At 36.5% G+C, this 19,929-nt stretch overlaps 1 protein-coding gene across 4 annotated transcripts in view; it reads left to right on the plus strand.

Moving 5' to 3' along the window:
* The window catches only part of Postn (periostin), a 30,668-nt gene that overhangs the window by 9,322 nt on the left and 1,417 nt on the right, over nucleotides 1-19,929 (plus strand). Inside the window, exons 6-22 of one of the 4 annotated variants that reach the window (XM_034499967.2) lie at nucleotides 237-383; nucleotides 871-1,012; nucleotides 2,231-2,443; nucleotides 3,000-3,134; nucleotides 3,907-4,055; nucleotides 5,340-5,476; nucleotides 6,564-6,694; nucleotides 7,077-7,207; nucleotides 7,298-7,400; nucleotides 7,512-7,579; nucleotides 7,893-7,938; nucleotides 10,782-10,862; nucleotides 13,851-13,940; nucleotides 14,901-14,990; nucleotides 15,606-15,683; nucleotides 16,064-16,147; nucleotides 19,445-19,486. In XM_034499967.2, coding sequence (XP_034355858.1) covers nucleotides 237-383; nucleotides 871-1,012; nucleotides 2,231-2,443; nucleotides 3,000-3,134; nucleotides 3,907-4,055; nucleotides 5,340-5,476; nucleotides 6,564-6,694; nucleotides 7,077-7,207; nucleotides 7,298-7,400; nucleotides 7,512-7,579; nucleotides 7,893-7,938; nucleotides 10,782-10,862; nucleotides 13,851-13,940; nucleotides 14,901-14,990; nucleotides 15,606-15,683; nucleotides 16,064-16,147; nucleotides 19,445-19,486 — 1,867 coding nt within the window. The remainder of the gene's footprint in view (nucleotides 1-236; nucleotides 384-870; nucleotides 1,013-2,230; nucleotides 2,444-2,999; nucleotides 3,135-3,906; nucleotides 4,056-5,339; nucleotides 5,477-6,563; nucleotides 6,695-7,076; nucleotides 7,208-7,297; nucleotides 7,401-7,511; nucleotides 7,580-7,892; nucleotides 7,939-10,781; nucleotides 10,863-13,850; nucleotides 13,941-14,900; nucleotides 14,991-15,605; nucleotides 15,684-16,063; nucleotides 16,148-19,444; nucleotides 19,487-19,929) is intronic. The other 3 variants (XM_034499970.2, XM_034499969.2, XM_034499971.2) reach the window with 3 other exon arrangements.

Genomic DNA, 19,929 nt, shown 5'->3' on the forward strand with positions numbered 1-19,929 from the left:
TTTTGATTGACTGGGGTTCTAAATAGTTCTGCTTTCTCTTTGACAATATTCAAGTCTTAATCCATAGCATCAGCACTCAGCATGTAGGCTTCTTACATTATACACACTAGATCCCCAGCCTAGGCTCTCAGCATGTAGTGCCTTAAATCATATCTATAGTTCAAATGGGAAGGTGGTAATCGCCTTACTGTCTTAGCAGTCAATGACTAGATGTGATTTCTTTCAAATGATTGCAGGTCGTTACTGTGAATTGTGCTCGGGTCATCCACGGGAACCAGATTGCAACCAATGGTGTTGTCCACGTCATTGACCGTGTCCTGACACAAATTGGTACCTCCATCCAAGACTTCCTTGAAGCAGAAGATGACCTTTCATCGTTCAGAGTAAGAATCCTGAGTCACTGAAACCCTTCCTTCCCCTAGTGAGATCTGTCGACTGCTAAAAGAATGCTATTCAACAAATCTGGCAAACTGCATCAATATATTCAATGAAATGGTCATTTCCGTTTTACGAAGGAGAGACCACCCATATATAGTAATAATACATGTTTGAACACAATTGATAAAGAAAGGCCCTTTGTGTGACTGTACTATGATTGGAATCTTTAGAACATGTTGATTCAGTGACTATGCATGCTGTTGGATTCTGCTATAGTCAGATAAACACTGGCAGACGTTCCATTCTAGCCAATGGTTTGAGAAAAAAATTGGAAAAGCTTAATTAGTTGGGCCAAAAAAGTATTATTTTAACCATCTAACAAGAACAGTCTCTGCCGAAGCTGTGAACTCCCTCCCAACACACTAGGCCAAGTGTGTGACAAGTTTCCTTAGGATTTGCCACAACATCCTCTGAAAGTCCTTTGTGTTTCAGGCGGCTGCCATCACCTCTGACCTTTTGGAGTCCCTTGGAAGAGACGGTCACTTCACACTCTTTGCTCCCACCAACGAGGCTTTCGAGAAACTCCCACGGGGAGTGCTAGAAAGGATCATGGGAGACAAGGTGGCTTCTGAAGGTAAGGAAATGTTTTCTTCTCCCAGAATTCTCCCAGAGACCTAGGATACAGGCAATGGACAAAGGCCAGTCATTGCCAGTGATGGGAGCTGTGATAGGCAAGACCAGACGCATTCAATGTGAGGTGATCTAGAAATCATCACGTAAAGAATTGGAAGAATAGGCAAGCATCATTGTTAATAAAAACAGCTGTGAGGCTGAGGCCATTTGTGTTGTTTCTAAGCAAATAAGTTACAGATGTTATGATAGAAGCCAGAGGGATGGCTCAGCAGTGAAGAGTGATGGCTGCTCGTGCTGAGGACCTGAAATCTATTCCCAGCACCCCACAGGATTCCAGGGAATAGGATTTCCTCTTCTAGCTTCTGTAGGCACTAGGCATACATATGGTGCATGAACATATATTCAGGCAAATGCCCACACTTCTAAAACAAAATAAATAAATCTCTTTAAAAATCAAGAAGAAAAATTAACCAAGTGTAGGAGAGTAATTTTAGGAGTGATTTTAATATGGAATGCATATTATACAATACTTCCAACTCTAAATTTATGCTGAACTGAGAAAGTTACATGTTTTTTAGCCGCTACCTATAGATTCTCAAATGTACTTGGATCCTTTCCAGCCTCCCTTTCAATGGCCAAATTGTCTTTGCCTTGTACTAACTAATTTTATATACTCCAAATTTATCTCCAAATTAACCTGACAAATGTTGAAGAGGTAAGTCTTGATATAACATCAAGGGTCAGATAGATCCCCCAGATGCTTTTCATGAAACTGTCCCAATTTTCTAAGAGTTGTCTGGGGGATATGGCTTGCCTTGCCCTCAGGTTCTAGGACTACATTATCCAATCATGAATAGTCTTTTGGAAGTTATTAATGCAACATTCTGTTTGAGTATTTTAAAACAGTCATGGCTAACAGGTAATTTCATAAACTGTCTAAAGGCTTTTTTTTTTTCTCTTTTTGTTCTTTGTTTCTTCTGGTGTTGCAAAACATAATTTGGAGAGTTAATATTCTCTTTTCTTTCTTGCTTCCAAGCTAAGCTCTTTTTGCTGAAGCATTGATTTAAAACACCCACTTTCCTAGAACATGTATATTAAGGTTTTGATATCTCAATGTGTGTCATTGTTCCCTGGTGAATTTAGTTCTACCATGAAATGTGTAACGTAAGTGATTTCCCTTGACTTGAAGATTGATTTTTCTGCCCATTTCTCTCCCCAGCTCTCCTGAAGTACCACATCCTAAATACCCTCCAGTGCTCTGAGGCTATCACAGGAGGAGCCGTTTTTGAGACCATGGAAGGAAACACCATTGAGATAGGGTGTGAGGGGGACAGCATCTCCATTAATGGAATCAAAATGGTGAACAAGAAAGACATTGTGACTAAGAATGGCGTCATCCACCTGATTGATGAAGTCCTCATCCCTGACTCTGGTGAGCAGAGACCCACCACCATTTCCTTTACCAGTTAAGATACCTGGAGAGCAAGTCCATGAACAGCTAACACGTAACCCCCAAGAAGCACAAACATCGAACTGTCTGTGTGCTCACTGAGTGCTGACGCCAAAGCCTGTACAGTTATGCACAGCCCATGCAGGACCTTGGCCCAGCATCTAGTATTTATAAAGGATTTTCACATTGCTAGTGTGTTACTTGGCAACAGAAAGATACATACTGATAGTAAATGTTCAATAAAAAAAAAAGGGTTTGTCACTCACAGTATAGACTGGGCTGAAAGTTGAGTAATGTTCAAGAAAAGTACACTAGGACAACAGAGAGAGAAATTTCCTCTAAAATGATTTGTACTCGTCAAACACCTCACGTGGAAACTAGAACCTTCACACTCAGGAAGGGTGGGATGTTTTACTGGGTTGACACTTAAGTGAATAGCTTACAAAAGTAGAAAAAAGCCAGGTACTGATTTATGAACCCTGGAATAGGAATCATAACAATGAGGACATTGTTGAGATGGAAATTGTTTATTTTACAGCTAAACAAGTTATTGAGCTGGCTGGAAAACAGCAAACCACTTTCACAGATCTGGTAGCCCAATTAGGCTTGGCATCTTCTCTGAAGCCAGATGGAGAATACACCTTGTTAGCACCTGTGAACAATGCGTTCTCTGGTACGTGCTGGGTTCCGTTCCCAACTCCTCCTCCCTTTCTTCCCCATGATTATTCTCAATAAGAAATAATAGATGTTTTAGAAAATATTGACTAGATTTGGCAATCTAGAAGATACCGGTGTCAAGTTATAAATATAGAACATCAAGAGACAGTTCGTTTGAATCATAATGTGAAGTATGTTTGTGTCATCTAGTTATTGGTACTCACTGACAATATTTAGGATATATGCTGAGATTTGGTTCTAAAAACTTATTTCACAGGGAGATGATGAGGAAAAGTTTAGTGAGCAAAAATTAATTTTTTAAGGTTTTTAAATACTAAGTTGTAATATATAAAATTATTCATTAGAGAAATTAGACCTTCTAGAAATACAGTATTTCCCTTAGAATAATAGTGAGCATATGTTCTGGTACTACGCCACATTACAAATGACTTACCAGCAGTCACCTATGTGACTATTGAACACCTAATTGTTAGAAAAACAAAATTGGTCCACTATAAAGGTTTAGATTTTGCCAATGATCATCATGAAAATAAATGGTCCTTATGTAGATGAAGTCACTGTTTGCCCAATAAGAACTTGATGGACATAGGTTGGGGTGTTAGGTCAGTTTGTATTGGCAGATAGCCTTTCTAGCTTTGGTGTTTAGCTGACTCTTTTATGATGTGAGTGAGCAGGTGCATTTGAATAGCATTAGAGACATCCAGGCTTTTTCTCCTGCCATATTGTTCATAGGAGATAATGTTCCTCCCTAATAAATTTATTCACAGATGACACTCTGAGCATGGACCAGCGCCTTCTTAAACTAATTCTGCAAAATCACATATTGAAAGTAAAAGTTGGCCTTAGTGACCTCTACAATGGGCAGATACTGGAGACCATTGGAGGCAAACAACTCCGTGTCTTCGTGTATCGGACGGTAGGTGAATCAGACTCGAATCTAACACCCATCTACACTGGCCTGAATGTTACATAGTACATGCTGGTCAAACAATTGTCACTGCAAATGTTCTTCACACACATGCAAATGTGACTGTAAAATTAATTGTTCATATGATCAGAGATGAAGACAGTTTGGCAGAAGGAACTTAAGAGAAGATACCAATGGGCTGTGAATCACAGATAACTAGCATTTGTTCCAATTCACAAGTAACTATGTCTTGAAATACTCATGTAAATCCCAGAAGATTGCCCATAACATAAGCATTTGCCTTTAGAATAAATACATTGTACTTTACAGGACATATTTTATGTTGACTCAAACATGCAGGGTTTTTCCTGTGGTATCCACCCCCTCTCATTCAGCAATGGAATTTCTTTTGAGTGATTTTCAAGGTAAATTTGTAAAGGCCCATACAAATTTCTGGATCCTATGAAATGACTCTAAGGTATTATTTCCTACAGGAAATTTCCTAGAAACATTAACAGTCTTCATGGGGAGGGAAGCGTTACCTACAAATGGAAGTGACATGTACGGACTCTTTACTAAGGCTTCACAATGGCAAAGATCACGTTTCAAATAATTCAGAAAGTTAGCTTCACTTTCAATTATACATGTACAGATATTAAATTATACATGTACATATATTAAATTATACATGTACACATATTAAATTATACATATACATACATTAAATTATACATGTATATATTAAACAACACATGTACACACACTGAATTATACATATAAATACAGTAACATATACATGTACTTCATTATACATTATATTATATATCTGAATTCATTAAATTACACATGTGCACATATTAAATAAAGCATATGCATACATCAATTTTTTAAAGTAGAATTAAATTAAGGATTAGACATATAACTGATTAGTCTTACAGCCAAGAAAATTTAGTCAATGTGAATATTACATGACTCACTGAATTCTGGAATATTTATAGCTACTATTAACATAAAGAGTAGCTAAACATGGAACAGGATGGCGGGAGAGGGGGAGAAACAGAATTAGAATTCTATGCACAGTCTGCAGTCTGCTGACAGAATGCAGAAGCCTGAAGCATAATGTGTCTGGACTGGTGGCAGGAAAAGATGAGAAATGCACAGTCAAATGTACAAGACATTACAAACAAGAGAGAAACTGCCTTCTCCAGCCTTGTCACTCTAGTGACCTCCTGGAAGGGCTACCTCCCATCAAACACACAAAAGGGCATCATGGGTCTTTCCTCCCACTGCCAGGCTATCTGCATAGAAAACTCCTGCATGGTGAGAGGGAGCAAGCAGGGAAGGAATGGCGCCATTCACATATTCCGAGAGATCATCCAACCAGCAGAGAAATCCCTGCATGACAAGCTGCGGCAAGACAAGCGCTTTAGGTAAGTCTACCACTTGTACCTGCACAAAAGAAGTGCCACTGTTGCTATCCCAAGAAGCATCCAATGTATTGCATTGCTAACTCCAATAATACACCCACAACACAACCCTGACACCGAAGAACCCTGAAGGGTACATTATGGAAGGGTGAAGGAAAGACTGTAAGAGGTGGACCCAGATGTTGGCTGTGAAACAATGTCTTCTATATATGACAGGGAAACACACCCATAATAACAATGCGGTCCCTAAATAAGACCTTCACAGTGGCAACAACACTGGTTGACACATCAGGGTTAATGAGAAAAACAGTTCACAAGACAGCATTCCTATACTGGGAACTACAGGCAATTAATGGCTGGTGAGAGAGGAAGAATTAGTCTCCTCCAGTGAGGAGATCCCTATCAGGATATCTAACCCCATGCCAGCCCTAAACACATACAAATATCAGAGTAAATGAACTCATTAGGCTGTGTGTGTGTGTGTGTGTGTGTGTGTGTGTGTCACAGCAATTAAAGAACAGGAGGTCATGAATTTGAAGAGTGGGGATGGAAACAGGGGAGGAGTGAGAGGGGAAATGAGGGGTTGAAAATGATGTAAATACAGTACTCATTAATGTAATTCTAAATAAATATTTAAAATTAAATTGAAAAGAATCATACAAATATTTTTAAATTAACACACATTTTCAGTGCTATTCAGTTTGTACCCGATGTATCATAGTATGATTTGGCAGGTGAAAAAAAAAAATCTAATAGTCTGATTTACTCCTTGAGATTTTTTTCTTATAATTGCGTACATGGTAATATAAAAAAGACTTTTCAATAAAATATGAAATGAAACAAATGTTTTGTGTCACACAAAATGTAACTTTGATGCTTTTATAAGAAAAGTGGAGGTAGAGAAATTTATAAATTATATATTTCAATCCTTTCTCCATTATAAATCTTTCTTAACAGGGAAATTGCCCTTACACAAAAATGTGTCAGGTGGTTTCTCACTGTTTCAATAATACATGGATTCCACCCTGCTCTGTACATGAACCAAAATCTAACTCTTATGTCAAACTAAATGTACATTCTCTGTGTTTAGCATCTTCCTCAGCCTTCTTGAGGCTGCAGATTTGAAAGATCTCCTGACACAGCCTGGAGACTGGACGTTGTTTGCACCAACCAATGATGCCTTCAAGGGAATGACTAATGAAGAAAGGGAGATTCTGATTGGTGAGTGCCAGTGAATGGCAGATTCTGATTGGTGTGGGGCAGTGAATGACAACGGTTTCCTTAACTGACTTAGGTTTACTTTATCCTACTTGGGATGTGAGGAGAGCATTCATTAATATTTATTCAAAAACTGCTTACTGTCATATTAATTTATTGAAACACACAATTCTATAGTATAAAAGGGAACTGTCATAATTTTAAGACTAATTGGCATAGTTTGAACTGATAGACTAATGTTTTGATAAAGCATTGGCATCAGTAAAAAAATGTTGTGAAAAAACAAAAGAGAAAAAGAGAGGGTGTAATGTTTTATTCCTTAGATCTTGTATCAAAATGTCAGAGAAGCAACGTATTATTAAACCATTATCTGTCTTTTCTGCAGGTGATAAAAATGCTCTCCAAAACATCATTCTTTATCACCTGACCCCAGGGGTTTATATTGGAAAGGGATTTGAACCCGGAGTCACTAATATCCTGAAGACCACACAGGGAAGCAAAATCTATCTGAAAGGAGTAAGTTGCTAGAAAGAATTTATAAAGTACTTAAGATCGTTAAATAGTCTACATACAGTTTCTCCTTACCATCACCCCTTATTTTGAAAGGTAAATGAGACACTTCTGGTGAATGAGTTGAAGTCCAAAGAATCTGACATCATGACCACAAACGGTGTTATTCACGTCGTGGACAAACTCCTCTATCCAGCAGGTCTGTAAAGATTAAACACATGGGTGGACTCAGACTGCTCAAAATGAACTTGGGTTTTTTTTTTCAATCACACATTTTCTTATCATATTCACTGAATATTTATCTCCATAGACATCCCGGTTGGAAACGATCAGCTCTTGGAATTACTGAACAAACTGATAAAATACATCCAAATCAAGGTACAGAATGCTATCAGATTTTATTTCTAATTATCAAAAAGGTATTGTAGGGTTAATATAAAAGACTGAAAATTAGTATAGTGTATTCCTAGTATAGCATTGGTATGAAGTAGAAAATAGGAAAAATATAGGATATTACATATACTTAACAGCGGGTTAATTATTTTATAATCTTAAAACTCTTAGTAATAGACCTGGTGGTTTTTATGGCACCTAATCTGGTCACCTTAACTATTTTTATTTTACTTAGAATTACAGTTGTTCTTGGTATACAATACACTTTGCATTACTAAATGTAAACATTTATTTTCAGTTTGTCCGTGGCAGCACCTTCAAAGAAATTCCCATGACTGTCTATAGTAAGTATATGAACAGTTTTGGCTACAAATAGGGATGATATGCAAATAACTTCTCTTTGCTATAGGAAATCTGCTGATAATCTGGTATTTAGAATTCCAAATTCCCTGAAACTCATTGTCCTTCAAACAGGGACTGCGATCTGAAAGAAGCCTTAAAGGCTTAGCCACACCACCCTCCAAGTCCAACTGAACCACTTCTCGATTCTCTTCTCCTCATTGGAAACAAGAGTGACACATTATCAGAGAGTAAAAACATGCACTAGAGTGAGGGGAAGTCAATTAAAAGGGCATACACAAAAGGGCAGGATACTAGAAGACACCCCAGAGCAATCTGGAGATGTTAATGAGTGGGCACAAAGACAGAAGCACAGCAGAGGGCTGTCATTCATCCTGCCTTGGACCTGAACTGTACATAGGAAGATGTGCAGAAGAATCCTAATTCTCTTTTTCCATTAATTAATTTATATCCCCATTACATCCCATCACCTCCCAGTCCCCGTCTCACATGACCCCTCCCTCCCCCTCCTCCTTCACCTCTGAGAACCTGGGAGGTCCCTCCTGGGAAATCAACCCACCCTGGCACTTCAAGTCACTGAAGGACTAGGTACATCTCCTCCTAATTCTTATGAGATGCTGGTTCAAAAATTATCACATCCAAAACTGGGCAGAGAAACCCCAAATCTGCTAAGCAATTGTTTTAAGCCTCTATGCTACCAGATTATCAAGATCAAAATTCAACTACTTAACCATGGCAAAGAACATTTCTCTCATCATAAATGCTTCTGTCAATCATCAAATAGCTTCCTTCTAATGGTTTCTCGTTCCTACCTCCCACCCCACCCCACTTCTTTTACTGTAGCTTTTAAAGCTGAAGTTCTTTTCATTTTGTTTTGGTTCTACCACAAAACAGTCAAATATGCTAAAATGTTACATTACTCCCCTTTATTCTAACTAGAAAACTATTCTGCTCAATATCATGAAGATCCAGATATTTAATTATGAGCATTTTCCCTCAAATTAATGCTGGACATGAAAAGGAGAAAAGCCTATGTATGGAGCAAAACAAAATGTCTGCTTCTCTACTTGATATAACCTCTGCAATCCTGGTGCCAGGCCCCCAGAGCTGTCTTAGGGATTCCACGGGAATCATGATGATTTAGCATTTTTCTAAATTCCAGCCATGGAAAAGTATATCTTGTAATAAATTAAAAAGTCCTCATGACCTCCATTCATCAGATACATATGACACCATCCTTCTCCCTCTTCCCATAAATCTTTATGAAAATATTATTTATCATTCTCATCTTTTCCACATCAGTTCTACTATTGGCTGTACATGGCAACTTTGCTTGTAATAAACCAAAATACTATTGTAGTATTACATAAATTATGTTTGCAAAATTATGCAAATCTAGTAACTTGCCAGCCTACTCAGAGGCCTTAAGGAACTCTGGGGTTTATGCCTGTGCTGGCTGTTTCAAATAGAGGTACGGGCCAAATAAAGAAAAGATTCCATTTGCAGAATCACTTGTTAATTTGTCTCTAATATTTCTTCTGTTTTGTTGGTGCCTATTTTTCTTGTCCCCCACAAATTACCACACATTTTTAATTTTTATTGGGAGCACACTTTGTTATAAGTTGTCAAATACAAAATATTTTACATAGAGGACAAAGGTCAGGAAATCTTTAGAGCTGTTCAAATGACTTAAGCCTTCACAAAAGCAAAACTGCCAATCGAGACCCTGGAGTTCAAACTCTGCAGCATGTAAAACTTTAAAAGTGATTAATTATTCCACTTGAACAATATCAACAGGTCTCTGTGTTGCTCCAGGGGCAGAGTCCTCTGTGGCAGAACCACTGTGGGATCAAGAATTGAAAATGCAAATTTGACCCATTTTAGAGCTTTATAATCTGACTTTTCAAGAGATGCTCCCTGGTTGAGAGGTAGTTCCCATGAAGGCATAGCCTATACACATTCAAAAGGTTGACACAGCTCAGTGTTGTGTAAGAGCAGGGAAAGAGACTGGCAGAAAGCCACAGTGTGCTACTGACTCTTTGTCACATGTGGGACTAAAGTTGACACCTTTTCTACTGGAATCATTGTTTAAGGCTTCTACTTAGGTGTGAAGAGGCCTAAGTAGATCTGGTGACCTAGTTCTTAAACAGTTAAAAAAATAAAAACAAGCAACAACAAACTATCTGCCCAGCATAAACCCATGATAACGTTACTGGAGAGGTGATATACACTCATCATAAAAACCTTTACTTGGAAAAGTACCTTAAAATTATCATAACAAGGCTGAAAATTAAATGTTGACCACCTCACATCTATTGCAAAAAGCTCATGACTTCCTGGCTGAAATTTATCCTCATCTCAAATTGTGAATTCGTTTCCATATTCTCTTTTCTGTACCAAATGCATGGGAGTTTTCCATGGGTCTTTTCTTCCCATATCCTTCTTTTAATTGAGAAAGAAGCTGACAAAGCAATTTAAGATATTATGAACTGCATGAAATTAATCATGTTTATTTGTCTTCTGTTGCTATGCAGCCAGTGTTCTCAAGAAGCACAAAGGGAAGTCAGAGCATTAGTGATGCAGTTGAGAGTGGTAGATTTCTAGATGGGATGCGGCATTTAGTTAGTATTTCTTCCCCTCTGGAAATAGCCAAGTCACTGGCCTGCAGGATTGAGCATCCGGACACAAGAAGACATTAATTTCCTGTGACTGCCTGACCCTAGCACCATAGCTGATAAATTAACAGCCTATAGAGACCAAAAGGGACAACTTCATCCTTGTTGGTTCTAGTTAAGCTTCGTTCATGCTCCACTTTCTATGTTTTCAGCAACTAAAATTATAACCAAATTCGTGGAACCAAAAATTAAAGTCGTTCAAGGCAGTCTTCAGCCTTTTATCAAAACAGAAGGTAAAACCAACATTCTCCATGGTTCCTTACATTCTGGAAAAACATATCATGTAATCAACTCATCTCTCTGAATGTACCTACATTCTTTTTGAAACTAATGTGCTAAAAGTTTCTTTACAAAAGGCATGCTTGTGTAATTGCAGAGTGTGGAGTGCATTTTTTTTTTTTTTTTAGCAAAGTAGATGGTGCATCCCCAATATTTTCAGTACATTTGCTTGTATTTATTTTAATCTAATTGAGGTTGTTTCAACACTGGTACCCAGATAATCACCTAACAAATTAATGGTGAATGTTTTTACTGTAGATTCCTTCAGAAAACATACTCTTTCTGTAACTTTATTTCTACCCCCTTGTCACCATCACACATTCTCTTTATACCACCGAAAGAACATTGTTTAAAATTACACAGGCATCCTTTCCAGTGAGCATTCTAAAAGGGTATAGAAAGCATATATTAATGAAAGCTTTAAAAATTACAATTAATGAATACTTTAAAACTTAGATAAAAAGCAGAAAATAGTGTTGTTTATTAGGTCAAACTCTAGATCCTACATTTCATCTCTGAACATACTTTATATACCTCTCATATTTCAAATGTGAAATATTTTCTTTCTAGACTTACTGTGTTAACTGATGTCAACCTCTTGGATAGCACCATGATTTCATGCATTTTTATTATCTCTAAGATCAAATTTTAGCAACAATGTCCACGTTCATGCTTGTTGCAGTGATAATTTGCCCAGAAAACATATCTGTTGTCATCTTTCTTCCATGAAGAAGATGCAGTCTTTCTTTCTTTTTCCTGTATATATTTTTTTAATCCTCATTATGTCCCAATTGCAGCACAGTCTTTCAAAAGAGGAACCGATTATGGTTTATTGAATCTGAGGGACACTGTTATCCTAATTATCCTTGGATTTGGATTTCCTTGTGTTTGTTTTTCATTCTGTGGCATGAGATGCCAACTCAAAATACATGTGTCTCTTCTCTTTAGGCAACATTAACTTAAACTCATTGAAAACATAAGGTTGATTCTCTGCCTGGCTAGCTATGGGTATCATTCATTCTTGAGTCTCCAGTTGAGTTATCCTTTAAAATTTATGCTTAGCTTTTTTTTTAAAAAAAAAAAGAATTTTAATCATTCCATTGCTTTTTATTTATTGATGAATAAAAAACTTGGGGTTTTAAGTAGAAATTAAATTTAAAGTGGATTTTTTTTTGCTGACAATATATATATTTGATTATGTTAGTGAAAAACAATCAACAAATTTTAGACATAAATATTGGATGTTTTCAAAATCATACTCAATAAAATTTGCTATAACTGATACACACCTTCCAAAACTAAAGCCATCCACAAGTGCCATGTTCCCATTTTCAAAGACTTTTCTCCTTCCATGCTTCTTCATTTAACTCATGTCTTCCCAGTCTGTCAACAGAAGTCTGTGAGTCACTCTTCAGTTGGGCACATTCTTGAGTATCAGCCTTCCTGGGGTTCTTCCTCATCATGATCTAGAGGGAGCTGGGGTCATCTCATCTGTAACCGTTCTTCAGTGTAGGAGAAGAAAGCACCACCTCTGTGTTGTACCATGTCAAGAGAGAGAAATACACATCCACAGATTATACTCACGATTCTCATTCCCCTTTTAGAGTTCGAACTTTGTGAATTCACTGATGATTTTGGGGTTCTTACTAAATGTGTCAGAGCCCATGATGTAATTTTATAATTTTTGGTCAAAAAGATACAATTATTTTTTTGTCAAAAAATATACTAAATTGAAATTCAGAATTAAAACGAAGTCAGCTAGAACTTAACAAATTAAATGTATATTTCATATATACATATATGAAATGTTTACTAAAATTTCTTTTTTTGTAATATTTGATGATAATAGGTGGTTCCAGAATTTTAACATGGCTTTTCTAAAGGAAAAAAAAAACACCTTAGTCATAGTGCTAACTCATTTCCTTGTCTTGAGTCATTGGGCATGCATTCTTCCCTTTGAGGGTTATCACATGTTAAGAACTATCCATACCTTTAGGTTAACCATCCCTATTGGGATCACATAGAAAATATCATGTACTCAAATACTTAAGGGTTTAAAGAACAGTTCTTTGTCTTACATTATTTATCATTTATTACCTAATTCTGGGTAATAGTGTACTTCGATGATTTCTCAACAAACAAATTAATCCTCTCAAGATGATCAATTATAACTCCATTCAGCTATTGAAAAGTACAAGTTAAATGTACTGAACTGAATAATTCCCACTCCTCCATAAAACATTCCTGATCAACTAATGTAGCAAGAAGCTTTCTAACATTCAAACTCATTTTCTCTGGGAACAAAATCACTTCTCAAGTCAAATGCAACCTACTGTGCATTTGAAAGGTTGTGTGACTGTTAGTGAGCTGATGCTGAAACTTACATCCTGCTAGTCCAGGTAAGTAGGCAAGTCAGTTTTCCTCTAAGGCTTAAAATGTAGCACCTTCAAGGTAAGTATATTAGATTTCTTTATGTCCAGTGCTATGCTCATCGATAAGAATATAAGATCATGAACAATAAAAAGCATTAAATAAGAATATGTTTGCAAAGATTGCCAGGTGATGTCCTCTGGCAAAGTGTGAATTGAACCAGTGCCACTTGAGCATCTCCAATTTGTAAATGTTGATTCCCAGAGAAAGCCGCATAAAATGCTTTCTGTAATCATACCTTACAGCCACTAACGAGGGATGACGGTGTACACGGCTTGCTCGTGATTCACTGTAAATGCTAAAGCAGGGGATGGGGAAGCTGCAGCATATCTGAATCCTTTGTCTTCCCAAATATTGTCTAATCTGACAACAGCAGGAAATGTTTAAAACTGGTTTCATAAAACCAGAAACACTGAAGTCTGATAACAAGAAATGTGGAATAAATTTCTTGTTTGGGAAATTTTAAGGGGCTGCTTCAATGCACTAATCTGTCTCCTAAAATAATGTCTCAGGACCTGCAATGACGAAGATCCAAATTGAAGGTGAACCTGACTTCAGACTGATTAAAGAAGGTGAAACAGTGACAGAAGTGATTCATGGAGGTACTTTATGCTTTGTGCCCTTTCTCATGCTGGAGTAGCATCCCTGGAATATTTTTAAAATACTGTTGATTTAGAATTATTAAAGAACAAATTTTATCTTGATTTTAATTTTACACAAGTTGAGAGATTTTGTTTACCATGTGTGAGTTTTTTCTAGCTATATCAAGGATATAGTGTAGCTTGTTTTTAAGTGTGTTCAATAATAAAGGATTAAGCTCCTGGACCATTTCTTATGAATGTGCAAAAATGGCAGTCATGAAGTATAATGATCACAATGATGTCAACACACAAAGACATACTGTTCTCAGAAGAGTTGATGGTTTTTGTGTAAGACTCTGGTAATACAGCCAGTGATATGGGTCAGTAGAAAAAGACACCTTCTTCCACGCCTGTGTTAGATCCCTGGTCCCAAATGGCAAAAGGATTAAGTTGTCTTTTGACCTCCACAGGTACACCATAGCTTATACACAAACACACACACACACACACACACACACACACAATACACACACATACATACCCATGCACACATATTCACATATGTATACATGCACACATGTACATATACACATACATATACATACACACACATATGAACACACATACACACATACTCATATATACACATACACTCACAAACATGCATACACTCACACATGCATATACACTTACATATGCACACATAAGCATACATACACCTACACACACACACACACAAACACCTCTAAGTAAAATAACATTGCAATAGACCTTTTAGAGAGTGTACTAACAAACCAGCACTGGGTTTTATAGGAAGGTTTCCTGTCCATTGACAACTCAGCTTGCCAGTTAATACTCCTGTTCACCTGACACACAAGAGTTACTCAGACTGCTGGAATTTATTCATAGTCTGTTCCAGCTCTGGAGGTATAGACACTGTGAGAGGGTAAATCACATGTGGTAATCTTTCTCTTCTTATAGAGCCAGTCATTAAAAAGTACACCAAAATCATAGATGGGGTTCCTGTTGAAATAACTGAAAAACAGACCCGGGAAGAACGAATCATTACAGGTAATTTTTAATTCCATATATGAGCTGTACTCAGACTGTAAACACGTTATAGTAACCCTAAGATGTGTGCATTAGTCTTTGTCATGGTGACTATTAAAGCTTCTCCATTTCTCACTTTGCTTTTGCAAAAAACCAAAAAGATAATATACAAAATATGTTACCCCTGTCTTACTCTAAGACTTTTTTCGTAGACCTGTCTGTAAACACGTATTTTTACTCTGTATACATATACATGCTTTATGATATTCTGCCTTTCATTTACATCTTGCTGAGTTACTGAATACTAAGAGAAACTTCCTTTGGGGTTCTATTAATGTTAAAATCTATACATCTATATAGCAAAGTGTATATGAGTCTATATAAAACAGCTGAGTGAACTTTGTATTGTAGACTTACATCTATGAATTAATCTAAAATTCTAAATTCAATATTCTATATATCTAATTTAAAGAAGGCTGCAAATACAGCCTGTGCCTCATATTTTGCAGTAAGTTTTTCTGGGGCACAGAAGTGCCCATCACTGGTACAGAGCCTGCAGCTACATTTACTCTGAGGAACTGAATGGTGGCAGCACAGACGTGTGGCCCACACAGTCTAAAACCCTCTTTCCTTTAGGTCCTGAGATAAAATATACCAGGATCTCCACCGGAGGGGGAGAAACAGAAGAGACCTTGCAGAAATTCTTGCAAGAAGGTCAGTATGCCTGGAGAAGGAACAGTGTGGCATGGAGCCACCTGACCCATATCTGACATCAGCTTGGAGGCCTAGAACATGTCTTATGCCACCTTGCTCCAGTATTCATATTCCACACCAGCATAAGGGGTCGTCCAAAAATAGGGACAAGGCCAGATGTGGTACCCACACACAGATTGTTTGCTGGTATAGCAATGGCAGCTGCCTTATATTGCCTGTATACTGATTAACAGCTGATGAAACCAGTGTACCAAACACCAGCACTAAACACTTAGGAGGAGCTGAGAAGTGGCTGGAATTCTTTACTGAGCAGGTGGCAGTATGCATTGTGTTCAATTCCTTTTTATTGTGTGACCCAATGTGAACATGTGTCCTCTCAGAGGTCTCCAAGGTCACAAAGTTCATTGAAGGTGGCGATGGTCACTTATTTGAAGATGAGGAGATTAAAAGACTGCTTCAGGGAGGTTAGTAAACATTGAAAACTAACCCCCTTAACAGGTGTTGGAAGAGTGCTTCAGCTTTTTAAAGACTGGACATGTAGGCTGTCCCTTTAATTAGATTAAAAAGACAGCACTGTCTGCTGTCTTCGGCAAATTGACTGGTGTGTGTAAGTGGTCAATCCAGAAAGCAATTACTGTTTAAACAGTCTTTAAAAAGTTTTATGATATAAAACCGGGAAGCAGTGAATATTTTTTTGCCTTGACTCAGAAAATGGAGCAGATATTTTGAATATATAAAAGAGAAAATGACTTTGCTATCTGGGAGATAAGTTTAAATTTAAAAAAGTTTTTCATATTTCCAAAATAAAAAAAAAGTATTCACTGTCCCCATTACAAAGGCAGGCATGTTTGGGAGTTTGTAGGTGCATACAAAAGTGCTTTTAGCAACTTGCATTTAAAAACTACATTCTTACAAGTGAGTATGTGTTCCTTCTTACTGTTTGAGTGACAATCTATACTCAGGATTACAAAATCTTTAGCATATAAAATTAATCTTTGAAATATGAAATGTTCTCTGTCTGTGGCATTAAATTGACTTACTTTCAAAAGAAAAAAAAGGATTCAAAATACATAAGCTCTCAGTGATAGTTATTCAAAAACAGGAAATGTTTTAAAATTATTTGGATCATTGACAGCTAATAAATGTATTTTTAGTTCAATTTACTAACAACAAAATGCCAGACTAAAAGGTATTCAGAGTACAAGCAAGTAGATATCTACAACAAATATGTTCTTTACAGTATATTATGAATCAAGAAAGACGGCTGAAATCTGATGTTTATATAAAATCCAGTTCAGATGGCTTTTGGTTTATAATTTTAAAAATTGTATAACTATGTCTAAGAAAATATAACTTCTTTTACATCTTAAATCTTTTATATTTCTGGAAGCATGCTTCTGGATTTGTGAAGTAATTTTTCATTCAGCCATCACTGTATTTTTTTTTAGTAAGTAATCTCATATATGAAGAAAACATTAGACTTCCTTTCAGACTGCAGGGAGTTTATGGCACATCCTCAGCTGTAATGAAACCAGTGGCTTCTTGACAATGCAGCAAGGAACCTACCAAGTTCCTCCCTGCCATAAAAACATAGCAGACCTTAAAGGAAGAGTGAACACATTGTGGAATTTAATTTGAATCCTTGGTTTTTCTTTTTAACCCTTGCCATAGTCAGCAGCTTTGTGGAATGGCTGTGCTTCTTAGAGAATTAGAGCTTGTCCCTATTTATATTGTTTCGTCCCTGTAGGCTTAAACGATGGGTAAGTATGTTTTCCCTCTTTAATTAAGAAGACTCTGAAAGTCTTCTTTGGAATGGCACTTAAATATTAAAGAACTGATTCCCCATCCCAGAATATATATACATTTAAAAAATTGTGTTTTCTCTTTAATTAATGGGATTATTTTAATTTTTGTTGTTCTCAGTTCCCTTTACTTCTGTGGATGTGATTTGTCCATAGATCTAGGAGAAATGGGTTTCAAGAGTGCCACTTTAGAAAGTTTAGCAAACTATTTCTAAGAATTTTTCTTTTCTTAAAAAGGAGGGTGTAGGCTGTAGAGATGGCTCTGAGGTCAAAAAACGCTAACTGCTCTTTCAGAGTTAGGGGCTTTGTTTTTCACAGAGCAGCCTTGACTGCCTATAACTCCAGTTCCAGGGCTTCTGACACCCTTTTCTAGTCTCCACAGGTACTGCACACACATGATGCATATAAACTCACACATATGCACCCACACATACACACACATAATAAATAAAGGAAGTCTTTTAAAAGATGCACTATATTTACTAGTGTGTACAATATAGTTACTAGCATCTGGGCCTGAGCTAGACACTTAGCTTTCTCTTTCTAGCTCTCAAAACATTTCTTCTCCCACATCTACTAAAGAGTCACTTCCTAATGCTCTTTCATTTTGAGATATCTGAGAGTCAGGAGAGTAAACTCAGACTCTGAGTTTTATTAGAATTTTATTCTGAGATGTTTCTGAGCTTCATTGAACATTTCTAACTTGGATGCTTTCATAGCAGAATAATAATAGTTGGTAAATCCTCATTTTCAGACTCTACCAAATTTATGTAAGGGAATCTGAAAGCAGTTGTTCATTTGAAAGGAAGAATTTAGAAGATTCTTTTTGAACATGATATCAATTTTGCAATTAAATAGAATTTAATAAGCTCACTATAAAACCATAGCCTTATTCAATATTTAAGGTTACATCATCTATCTCATTGTGATGATACTTTATAAACCATTATTTTATTATCAAATAAACTTGTAGATGAAGAAAATGTTTATTTGATATGTTTTAACTTAGACTTTCTAATTCAAGGGCATTTTCCTCTTATTAGCCAATCTCAAAGGGGTTTCTATGGTTCTGTGTCTAACTACAGTGATTACATGAATGGCAAATAGTTACACACCTTATGGAGAATTGACAGGTTGAAAATGTGTTAAGACTGGAACAAAGCTTATAAATCCTTTAAAATGTAGTGGTTTTTTTTTCATTTGCTTTCTTTTGTACATCTTACACTATGCTTAGGTTTCAAATGTACAAAATTGAAAAAAAAATACCAATGAAGAAAAGTGGTTTTCTTGTTGAGTACTGGTGATATACACCAATCAAGTAAAGTTTAAAGGAAAATAAAATGGAGGCAATCTGAAAATGAAACCAGCATAAGAACCAATCAATCTTTAATCCCAAATATCCTCAAAGTAAAGATAAAGCGTGATCTTAGGCTTACTAGGCGGTCATGTCAGGAGTCAGAGTAGAAATTTTAGAAAAGTGAAGAGTTCCATTATTTATATTGCTAGTTAAATTGTCAATGATTTTATGGGATAGGCAGTGGAATTAGGGGAATGGACACAGACATACTTCTAAATTACTCATGGTCTATAATGTGAATTTTACAGAGACACACATAATGCATACAATAACTGAAATATGGGTAGCTCTCTTGGAATGTAGTATTACATTTTACCAAAACATCAAAAATAGGAAAGCCATTTATCCCATTGAAAAACAGCACAAATTAAGGGACTCCAAAAGACACAATGAAACATGGTATTTTGGTGAACATTCACTATGATGTGTGGGAAGTAGATGGCTTGTCAGTAAGTGAAAATCTAAGGACCAGTAAGTTTACTACTCACACAACTACACATTGAAGCAATTCTTACATAGACTTTATACTTTTTGCTTGGCAATGGCCTCCTGATTTTACCTGGAATCCCAAAGCACTTCTAACTACACATTTTTAATTTTAGACACACCTGCAAGGAAGATACAAGCCAACAGAAGAGTTCAAGGTAGGTGAACCAACTATATCAATGTGTGTTTGACATATTTTCTATGATATAAGTTACAGAGAGGGGTGTTTAATGCAGTTTGTTGAGTTTTGGTTTTGGACAGACAGAAGATTTAGTAAGATTTGATGCAAAGTTTGCTCTGAGAAGTGTCAAGAAGTAAACTGCATATGTTCTCCTTCATTACTTGACTTAAGTTGAACAACTTTTAAAAGGATGGCAGATAGACTTTTACATCTGGTTAAATGTATTGAACTACTGAGTTAAATCAGAAAGAAATGCTGGGGCTGCATTTGAGACAGAAGCCAATTAATATTCAAATAAATACTTATACAACTTAATTCTCTATTGCATATATGATGTTTACAATATAATTTCCTTCATTTATGCCAATTTTCTAATATCTTCTCTTAAGTAAGTAAACATATTAATGTACTGAAAAAGCA

This window comes from Arvicanthis niloticus, chromosome 4 (assembly GCF_011762505.2).
Source record: "Arvicanthis niloticus isolate mArvNil1 chromosome 4, mArvNil1.pat.X, whole genome shotgun sequence".
Classification (NCBI taxonomy): Eukaryota; Metazoa; Chordata; class Mammalia; order Rodentia; family Muridae; genus Arvicanthis; species Arvicanthis niloticus.